Source organism: Rutidosis leptorrhynchoides, chromosome 6, assembly GCF_046630445.1.
Source record: "Rutidosis leptorrhynchoides isolate AG116_Rl617_1_P2 chromosome 6, CSIRO_AGI_Rlap_v1, whole genome shotgun sequence".
Lineage (NCBI taxonomy): Eukaryota > Viridiplantae > Streptophyta > Magnoliopsida > Asterales > Asteraceae > Rutidosis > Rutidosis leptorrhynchoides.
The window spans coordinates 406807507-406818895 of NC_092338.1; the positions used below are offsets into that span (position 1 = coordinate 406807507).

Here is an 11389-nt window from a genome sequence, read left to right on the forward strand (position 1 = left end):
ATTGTGATAGTTTCTACGTTGATGTTTGGATATTGGTTGTACTTCTTTAATGTTTGATCAATTATCAAGGAGGCCATTGGTCAAATGTTAAAACCATCAGTCGATGGTAAGTGACCATCGATCGAAGGTCCTACACTATCGACCGATGGTCACTGCAGTAGGCTATATATATGGATTACAGGTTTCTTTGTGAGGTTACACACCCTACACATACCCTAGTTGCGTTTTATCGTCTGTAAGTCGATCATAAACGTACTCAACCGAATAACAACACTAGACATCGATCCAATCTCTTGTAGGTTTGATTTATCGATTCCGGAAATCTAAGTTTATTCGATTAAGCTTATTCTAATGTATTTCGCCTCTAGAATGAGTCTACGTTTGTTCTAAGATCTGTTTTGGTGTCAACAGTCTCTACTATTCACTTATTTTATAATTTTTTCCTTTTCGATTTTGTTTTCCAATTTATCCAGCACCTACACACCGCATCTTGCTTGCCTGTTAAATTTATGTGACATGGATCTTCCCTGTCCTCTACGTGTTGACACTTTGATTTCTGAGTATTCTTATATCCTTTTTCAAAAACCTAGCATTCAAAACGAAGAAGATGTTAACGGTGACTATGAAATTGGATATTAAGACTGATTCTAATGGAGCATCAAAAAAATCGGCCAAATGACATGGAATCCGATGTGGCACTAGTTTGACGCCCTTGATGCCTCTAACGGGCCATCATATTTTGACGCCAAGGGCGTCAGTCATAAATTTGACGGAAGAAAAAAAGTGTGTCAAATATTTTCCAGCCAATCAAATTTATATATTTTTAATTAATATATTTTATACCAAGCTACCGATAATATTTTTACCACATCACCACCACAATATTTAACACTCAAATTTAACAATTTCCTTTAAGAAACTTCATCTGTTGACCTTGCCACATCACCAAAAAGTACATCACTTGCTTTTGACGTCACCGCCACGGTTAGAAACAGTCTAATAAATCTATGTGTGAAATTGAAGGTCCGAGATGTCCTGAACCTACTCGGTTCGCCGATTAGGAACGGAATGATCGTTACTCTATTTAGAGATCACAAATTTGTAGCGAATAAAGAGGTTAGGATTTATATTTATTTAATTTGCTTGTTTAATTGGTAGATCTTTTTTCCCATTATGTTACAGTTTCGGCTAGCCATTATTGTTTTTGCTTTTACCGGGTAATATTTAGCTTTTAATTTGACGTCATGTTTGTTAGTTGTTTATGAAGTTGCTTGCTTCCTTTTGTGTGCGTGTTTTTTCTTTCTTTCTTTTTATTTTTTTTTTATTTTTTTTTGCAGTGATTTTTTGTGAAATTAAATGGATCTCTATCCTTTTGAAGGACATATTTTATGCTGTATTTGGGGTTTTCAAGTTGATTATGGATGTAGTTTGTGCTCGTCTTTAGGGATTCAGGGTTTAATCGTTTTGGGGTTTCACTTTTTTTTTTTTGGTGGTGGTGGTTGCAGGTCTAGGATCCTTCGTTACGTTTTGTTCGTTTCCTCGATTTAGGTAATGTTTTGTTTTTTTCTATTGTTTATGTTATGTTGCTCTTTTTCGTTGTTGCTTATGCTCATTATGGTATGCACATTCAATCAAGCGAAAGCAAAATTGTAATAATCGGTAGAATGCTCAGGAATTAAGTCAATGACGATGCTCTTTCATCGAGATCAAAGTGAATCAATAGACCATGCTACTTGTAATCCAGTGTGTTTCGTATGTGTTTAAATGGTTATCGTTAACCATTGTTGTTTGTTGACGTTGGTTACTTGAGTTTTTTCTTCCTACAACTTTCAATAGTAAGTTTTCTTTTTGATTTAATTTTTTTTCAAAGAACAATTAACTCATGGAATCCATTCAAGCGCACGAAACTAGTATTAATTATATTGCTAAATATCACAACGACAACTAGAAATAGGCGAAAGAAAGGTAACACGAGTAATGATGTATGTGTCTTCGATGCCTCGATTGAGGTTGCTGATGATATGTGTGAGACTTCTTTTTCTACAAAGCAATGTGCTGCAACACATTAGTTGTCTTGATTTAATGTGCCGTGCCTCGGTTAATGGTTCCTCATCGCGTGCTACTTCAATTGTTCTTATTGCTTTTGTTGGGAAGCTATCTCATATGAGACAAAACTAATGTATGCATATAAGTTTAAGGAAAAGTCCCTCTATCACGAATTGGTTATAGAAAAGGATGGACTCTTGAGCATATATTGTAAAACATGTTGTTGGGTTGGGGAAGTTATCCTACATCGATAATGAGACAAAACAAATGTATGCACATAAGTTTAAGGGAAAATCCCTCTATCACCCATTGTTATCAATTTTGTCAGCTTTATTATGTGACTGTTTCTTTTTATATATGTATATGTATTGGTTGGTAGTTGAAGCTAATGGCTTCCATTGTATTAGTTAAGGGTTAATAAATGAAAATAGTGAATCCAGAATGATACGATGTCAAAGGACTGGGTTAGTGAGTTATGATATTTCTTCCATGATTTGGTAAAGATTTTTATATATGTATTGGTTGGTAATATCAAGAATGATGATGAACGTTTTATTGTTTGAGATAAATAAGTATGATTTTATAGAAGATGTTGCAAGAAAATATATGGTACTGATACAAAACTAATGATGGAAAACCGTGTGTACTTTTACATTCAGATTAACGCAGCGGATAGTTAAAATAAACTTATTTTACATTATAAAACATGCACACGATTGACGGTTCCAACAAGATCCAATTACACCACTAATAATTGTCAAAATATATAAATTCACAAAGTGAGTAAACGATATACCTTTTCTGAAGAAACGGATTGTAGGAGAGAAACTTACGATCAATGGTATGACCGTCTCTTTGGATAGTCCACACTACACTTCAAACAACCGTCAATGGATGCTAGTCCAGACCCCAAGTAACTTATTATAATAATCAAATTATTATAATAACTAAATAAATATACTCCGTATATGTTACGTAGTATGTGTTAGTCTTCAAAGAAATCAAAAGAAAAATATGGATTGATTTTGATATTCATGCGGCAAGTTGAAAACAATTCCTTTGAAGGTTTTTCAGTAGTTAACTTACACACCCTCTCCTACTGACATTAGCCAAGACAATATATATATTGGTTTTTTTTTCACTGACTTTTCAATCATATTCAACTACTACCTCACTAGCTTCAATATCTATATAATAATACTTGGTAATCGACATCATCATTTCCTCCACAATTTCTCAATTATTCCTTCACCACTTGCACATAATATTATACATGTATCTTTTAAAAAGCAGATTTCAGAATCATATTTATTAATTAACTAATTGCTCAATTTACTAATTAATTTAAGCTAAGTGTATTAGTTTGTTTTGTTACTCGGGTAATATATATACATCATATATATACGTTTGACGTCTAGGTGTATATGTGTGTGACCCCGAAGGCTCAAAAGAATTTAGCCATATAGTTTTATGTTGTACCTTGCACATTAATCCTACAGACTCCCACTTGTGCATGGTACAACACCAGGTAACTATACAAACAATGGATAGCGTCTAGCAACACGTCATTGTCTCCAAATTCATGTGAGGGTAGTTTCTCAATACTGCTTGTAGTAAGTGTTCAATGTCATTCGTCCTTTTGTTTCAAATACTTTAGTTAAACTTGAGATATGGATCATCGGTCATTCTCATTCATTTAACAATTTTATTTCTCGATCTTAGAACTGAATTAGATCACCAAATTAATTAAGTATCATCTTAATTACATCTGGGTGCGGCCACACAAATATCTTATTCATTCATCGAGGAGCTCAAAAGTATCTAACTCCAAACATTTTGGAGGAACAAATCCTATATTGCATACACGTGTCTCTCACGAGCTTTACATTATACCCAATAATGTCCTTTATTGCAGCCTTATTCAGGACAGCATTTAACCATATCAAAGTACAATATTTCACACATCAAAACCGGCGTGCATCTCAAGTCTAAGGACATAAAAACATAATCACTAAAAGATTCACTACTGACAACCATCCATGTAGTGATATCTCGGTTGGGTCATTCCAATATTCATCATCAATGAATACATATGAATTTTGGTCTCTACAAGTTAACTATTTATCATCAATAAATATAAACCAAAACTTCATATTAATCTTAATTCATGTTATTCCCATAACATGATCGATTATGGAGATTTTGAATAATCAACAATTACTCATGGATTAAACATGCTAATATAGAACATAGTGATATAAATGAAAATGATCATACCATCAATATATCAATTCATTATGATAAAACTGTTTAATGTTCCAAAAATATCCAAATACTAAATTACAAATTAAAAAGATCAGCAGCATAACGAAGTCCAATACTACTAGCATGATCATCATGCTTGTTGTGTGTCATGGGCTTCGTGAACGGGTCAGCCACATTATCATCTGTATGAACCTTAAGAATACTAATATCATTCCTCTCAACGACTTCTTGAATGTAGTCAAACTTTCGAAGAATGTGTCTGCTACCTTTACGTACACGTGATTCTTTCGCAAGTATAATAGCACTTGAATTATCACAGTACATTTCCATAGGGGATTCAATGCTGGGAACTACTCCGAGTTCAGCAATAAACTTCCTAATCCAGACAGCTTCTTGAGCAGCTTCTGAGGCAGCAATGTATTCTGCTTCCGTTGTAGACTGTGCAACTGTGGTCTGCTTTGAGCTTCTCCAATCAACTGCCCCGCCATTCATGACAAAGACATACCCTGACTGGGATCGGGAATCATCTCGATCAGTTTGGAAGCTAGCATCTGTATAACATCTAATACTCAACTCTTCTTCCATACCACCGTAAACCAAGAACATATCTTTAGTTCTCCGCAAATACTTAAGAATGCTCTTAACAGCAATCCAATGTTCTTCACCTGGATTCTGTTGATAACGACTCGTCAAACTCAAAGCTAACGAGACATCAGGTCTAGTACATAACATAGCATACATAATGGATCCTATAGCCGAAGCATAAGGAACACATTTCATTCGTCTTATCTCATCAGGTGTGATAGGACTTTGAGACTTGCTCAAGGTTATGCCCTTTTGCATGGGCAATGCTCCGCGCTTGGAGTTTTGCATGTTAAATCTTCGTAAGATTTTGTCAATGTATGTACTTTGACTCAAACCAATAAGCCTTTTGGATCTATTTCTATAGATCCTGATTCCTAAAATATACTTAGCTTCTCCAAGATCTTTCATGGCAAAACATTTTCCAAGCCAAGATTTGACATCTTGCAAAGTTGGAATGTCATTTCCAATAAGTAGTATGTCATCAACATACAAGATCAAGAAGACAACTTTGCTCCCACTAGCTCTAATGTAAACACAGGGCTCATCTTGGTTTTGAGAAAAACCAAACTCTTTGATTTTCTGATCAAACTTAAGATTCCAGCTCCTGGATGCTTGCTTTAATCCATAAATGGATTTTAGAAGCTTGCATACTTTATTAGGATGCTTTGGATTTACAAACCCTTCCGGCTGAACCATATATACGTCCTCACTTAGGTCGCCATTTAGGAAAGCGGTTTTCACATCCATTTGCCATATTTCATAATTATGAAAAGCTGCTATGGCAATAAGTATCCTAATTGACTTAATGCTCGCGACTGGTGAATAAGTTTCCTCATAATCAATTCCTTGAGTTTGAGTATAACCTTTTGCCACCAATCGAGCCTTAAAAGTGTTTACATTACCGTCCATGTCAGCCTTCTTCTTGTAGACCCATTTACACCCAACTGGTTTACAATTGGGTGGAAGATCAATCAAGTCCCATACTTGATTTTCTTTCATGGACTGCATCTCTGTATTCATAGCATCTCCCCATTTTTCAGATTCTAAACCTGATATGGCCTCACGGTAGCTAGAGGGTTCATCATAATCCCCTAGATGAGATTCATCTGAATTAATCAGAAGATTTAACTTCTCAGGTCGATGAGGAGTTCTACTAGATCTACGAATTATAGGTGCAACACGTTCTGGCTCATCAACAATGTGCTCAGCTTCAACGTGTGGATAACTAGTGCCTTCAAAAGGTATGTTACCTTGTGATTCTTGAATTTCTTCAAGATCTACTTTACTCCCACTGACTTCTTGTAAGAGAAGATCTCTTTCAAAGAATTCAGCAAACCGAGCAGTAAACACTTTGTTTTCAGCTTGGTAGTAAAAGTAGTAACCCATTGTTTCCTTTGGGTATCCCACAAAGTGACATTTGATACCTCTGGGTTCTAACTTGTTTGAAGTGTCACGTTTCACATACGCTTCACAACCCCAGACTTTCAAATAAGACAACTTAGGACTCTTTCCATGCCATAACTCATATGGTGTCTTATCTACCTTCTTGGTTGGAACCATATTGAGTATGCGTGCAGCAGACTCTAATGCATAACCCCAAAAAGACATCGGTAGAGTAGTTAGACTCATCATAGATCGAACCATATCAAGTAAAGTTCGATTCCTCCGCTCCGACACACCATTGTGCTGTGGTGTATAAGGTGGAGTGAATTGTGAGACAATCCCACAATTCTTCAGGTGGTCCAAAAACTCTTGACTCATATATTCCCCTCCCCGATCAGAACGAAGGGCTTTAATGGTCTTTCCAAGTTGATTCTCTACTTCATTTTGGAAGATTTTGAACGTTTCAAAAACTTCATGTTTATGTTTCAGCAAGTAAACATAACCATATCTACTATAATCATCAGTAAATGTAACGAAGTATGTTTCACCATTTCTAGATATAGTTCTAAAAGGGCCACATACATTAGTATGTATCAGTCCTAAAAGATCTTTAGCTCTTTCACCTAAACCGGAGAAAGGAGCCTTTGTCATCTTTCCACATAAACATGACTCGCATACATCAAATGACTCAGAGCCAGTTGATTCCAAAATCCCATCAGATTGGAGTTTTGAAATGCGTTGTTTGTTTATATGACCAAGACGACAATGCCATAGATAGGTATTATTCAAGTCTTTCTTGACTCGTTTGGCAGTACATGTATATACATAATTATTATTTGAAATTACACCATGCATATCAATTTCAAAAATACCATCACGTGGAATAGCATTAAAATAAAATACATTATTCTTAGAAACTGAAATACCAAAGTGCGTAAATGTAAGTTCAAAACCAACATTTTTCAAAAGAGAAACTGAAATTACATTGCTCGTAATACTAGGAGCATAATGACATTGTTCCAACAAAACAATAAGACCACTAGGTAGAGTAAGCTCATAGGTGCCAATAGCTTCGACTGCAGCTCGAGCCCCATTGCCCACTCTTAAGTATAGTGTGTTGTTCTTCAGTCTCTTACTTCTTCTCATTCCCTGCATATTGTTACAGATGTGAGTACCACAACCAGTATCAAAAATCCAGGAATCACTAGAAAAAGTATATAACTGTATATGAAATATACCTGATTTGCTAGTCTGGCCAGCTTTGCCTTTTCTCAACTCAGATAGGTAGGAAGGACAGTTCCTCCTCCAGTGGCCAACTTTTCCACAGTGGAAACATTCGGCGTCTTTCGCTGGGTTTTCTTTCTTGGGAGGTGGTGGAATCTTTTTCTTAGCAATTGACTTGCCTTTTCCTTTTCCCCAAGTTTTTGGCTTATTCTTTCTCACTCTACCTTCCCTAATCATAAGGACACCTGGATTGGAAACCTTATATGGAATATCCTGTTCAGCAGTTTTGAGCATCGAGTGCACCTCTGCCAGAGATTTCTCCCAACCTTGCATATTGTAATTCATCACAAATTGGTGATACGATTTTGGTAGTGAAACCAAAACCGTGTTCACGGCCAAGTTAGGCGGCAAGGTAGTTCCAAGTTTTTCCAATCGGTCAATGTAGCTTTTCATTTTTAAGACATGAGAACTTACTGATTGACCCTCCTCCATTTTGCATGTTTGAAGAAGCTTATAAGTTTCATATAACTCTTGACTAGCCTGTTTCTGAAACATATTTTTCAGCTCAGTCATCATATCATATGCTGTACGATCTTCCATTTCCTTTTGGAGGTCAGAAGTCATACTAGCAAGCATGATTAAAGCTATCTTCTCTTGCTCATCAAACAACTTCTGATAAGCATTCTTTTGAGCAGCAGTAGCTGTCTCAGGAGGAGCTTCGGGTAAGGGTTCTTCAATTTTGTTCAACTTCCCTTCAAATTTGAGAACAATTCTCAGGTTGCGGTGCCAATCGAGAAAGTTTGAACCATTAAGTTTCTCCTTCTCCAACAAAGAACGGAGGTTGATTTGGTTTACGTTTTGATTGTTTGACATCTACAAGAGAACAAGATTCAATTTTAGTATTTTCGATATTGTACTTTAATAAATTAATTACCCAAGTTTTAATATATTTAAAAACAATTAATTTACGAAAGCCTAAGATCCACATAGAGGTTCCATAACTACATCTGTTGATCAGCTAGCAGTTATAGAGTCTACTGGTAGGTAGCGAGTACCAATTGCATCACAGATGCAACTCTTAGATCTTTATGGGACCCTGAGATATGTGTAGTCTAACAAACCACTATTATCTATTGGCATGTTTGTCCCATCCTTGCCTCGATCTCAGGTCTCACCGTGAATACGATTAAGTCGTCCAATTTGGAAACAGTGGAAATTCAGCCTAGTCTCACTCGTAACTGAAAATTCACCTCGTGGCTATAATTCGATTAGGTCTCACCGTAATCAAAAAATAACGAGGAGTGTTTGCAAGCTCATTGGATGGCATGACTTAAATTTGACGGGTATTTTAAAAATGTTTGTGTTAACGAATAATGCATGCACACAAGATTCGCTACAATTTGTTAAAAAAAAACATTTTAACCAATTTTATATATGTCGATCGTGTTTATGCGTCAAGTTTGTTATTTTATTTTATATAAAAAATAACAAATACACACTGTGTATCATTTTAAAACATTTTTAAAAGATGTTGCTCATATATATTATTTGAGTTTCAAAAATATTTAACTTTAAACTCGTTAGAGTTTAACTTTTTAAAATCATCAATTTTAACCTTTGAAACTCGTTACTAGTTTTATTTGATGTTTTCATCAAAAAACATTTAGCATATATTATAATCAACAATTAAATATAAATGCGTAAAAATAAAACACAACCATACCATGCATCACACACACATAGCCTAGCCCAAAAATCCTATGCTTGATCCCATGAGCCGACATGGGATCAAGAGGTCAAACTAAGGGTAATATCGTAGCTCCCACTTGATTCAAGAATCAAGTGAAAACTTGACAAACGCCATTGTTGTCAACTTGACCTGTTCGCCATCTTCTAAGCCAAAAGCATGTTGTATTTTATCTTCAATCTTCATCTTGTTACATTTATTTAAATTTGAAAATACAACAAAACTAGTACTTTTATAAATTGAAATAAACTTAAATACAATACTATGAAAATGGAAAATAAATATAATACAATTTTGGCTTCAAAATGGCCTTATAATACAAATAATCAACATGACACAATATTGCTGTAATCAACAATCACAACAATCATACATAGGCCGGGGCATTATGGGCTATGTGTGCAATCACAATTCTAATAACTACATTATTAAAAACTACATATGGCTTGTCCATGGTTACAATGCATGTGTACAACTATGGAATGAAATAAACAACAATTATTCAAGCCATAATAAATAAATTCAAAATTTATAACAGTGATATTTTTCAGATCTTATTTGTGCGTCATGAGATTTAATTTAAAACAAACATGTTGAAATTGTAAAAAAAAAAGTTTTTACTTTTTACCATCTCACAAAACTAGATCTGAGAAAATCACGTGACAATTAAAATGGTGTAAAAGCGGCTCGGATACCACTGATGGAAAACCGTGTGTACTTTTACATTCAGATTAACGCAGCGGATAGTTAAAATAAACTTATTTTACATTATAAAACATGCACACGATTGACGGTTCCAACAAGATCCAATTACACCACTAATAATTGTCAAAATATATAAATTCACAAAGTGAGTAAACGATATACCTTTTCTGAAGAAACGGATTGTAGGAGAGAAACTTACGATCAATGGTATGACCGTCTCTTTGGATAGTCCACACTACACTTCAAACAACCGTCAATGGATGCTAGTCCAGACCCCAAGTAACTTATTATAATAATCAAATTATTATAATAACTAAATAAATATACTCCGTATATGTTACGTAGTATGTGTTAGTCTTCAAAGAAATCAAAAGAAAAATATGGATTGATTTTGATATTCATGCGGCAAGTTGAAAACAATTCATTTGAAGGTTTTTCAGTAGTTAACTTACACACCCTCTCCTACTGACATTAGCCAAGACAATATATATATTGGTTTTTTTTTCACTGACTTTTCAATCATATTCAACTACTACCTCACTAGCTTCAATATCTATATAATAATACTTGGTAATCGACATCATCATTTCCTCCACAATTTCTCAATTATTCCTTCACCACTTGCACATAATATTATACATGTATCTTTTAAAAAGCAGATTTCAGAATCATATTTATTAATTAACTAATTGCTCAATTTACTAATTAATTTAAGCTAAGTGTATTAGTTTGTTTTGTTACTCGGGTAATATATATACATCATATATATACGTTTGACGTCTAGGTGTATATGTGTGTGACCCCGAAGACTCAAAAGAATTTAGCCATATAGTTTTATGTTGTACCTTGCACATTAATCCTACAACTAAGACTATCAAATTATGAATTCCCTTAATGGAAATATTTTATTAAAAATAACATTCGTTGTATCTTATTGACTTTGCGAAAGCTGCTACCGAACCAGAAGAACCATGTAAAAGTTTTATCAACAGTTTACGAAAAATAATGCAAGTTTCCTCAAAAACTCGCCACTGTTATTCAGTTATAATTACACATCTGCTCTCATCTGCTATATATAAAATACACTAACCACATACGCTCTCTATTTTAAATCACGTCTTACATTTATCTATTAAGGTATCAATCCATTCGCAAGAAACTACTAGAAATAAGCTTCTTCCACAATCAATCGGGGGCTTCGTATGGTGAGCTAAAAGATAAGACTACCGGTGACAGTGGGACTAACTAACCGTAGTATAGACCTTCATATTGTTCGTTTCCCGATGTGTGCTGAAGATGTGGAATCGATTTGACCATTCTTCGGTGCTATGCAAGTATGCGTTCAAAGTATGAGAGAGAGTTTATCGATGGTGGGGTATTAAGAACTTCTCTATTACAAGCACAAATGATTTATTTAATGGAAATGTTAGCAAT

General features: G+C 34.8%; 1 protein-coding gene and 1 long non-coding RNA gene across 2 annotated transcripts; one reads left to right on the top strand and one right to left on the bottom strand.

Annotated features, from left to right (window-relative positions):
• The first annotated feature begins 1062 nt into the window (after positions 1–1062).
• On the top strand, positions 1063–1801 carry LOC139852218 (uncharacterized). The gene is made up of 3 exons (XR_011760966.1): positions 1063–1116; positions 1506–1548; positions 1673–1801. It is a non-coding gene; the product is annotated as an uncharacterized lncRNA (long non-coding RNA).
• Positions 1802–7170: 5369 nt separating this feature from the next.
• Positions 7171–7957, bottom strand: LOC139851571 (uncharacterized). Its single transcript, XM_071840654.1, has 2 exons — positions 7518–7957; positions 7171–7428 (listed from the first exon to the last, which is right to left on the bottom strand). The coding sequence occupies exons 1-2, from the start codon at positions 7954–7956 to the stop codon at positions 7412–7414; spliced, it is 456 nt and encodes a 151-aa protein (XP_071696755.1). The 5' UTR covers position 7957; the 3' UTR covers positions 7171–7411.
• Between the last annotated feature and the right edge of the window lie 3432 nt (positions 7958–11389).

Coding starts and splice junctions, on each gene's coding strand:
- LOC139851571 (XM_071840654.1), bottom strand. CDS start 7,956: ATGAAAAGCTACATTGACCGATTGGAAAAACTTGGAACTACCTTGCCG.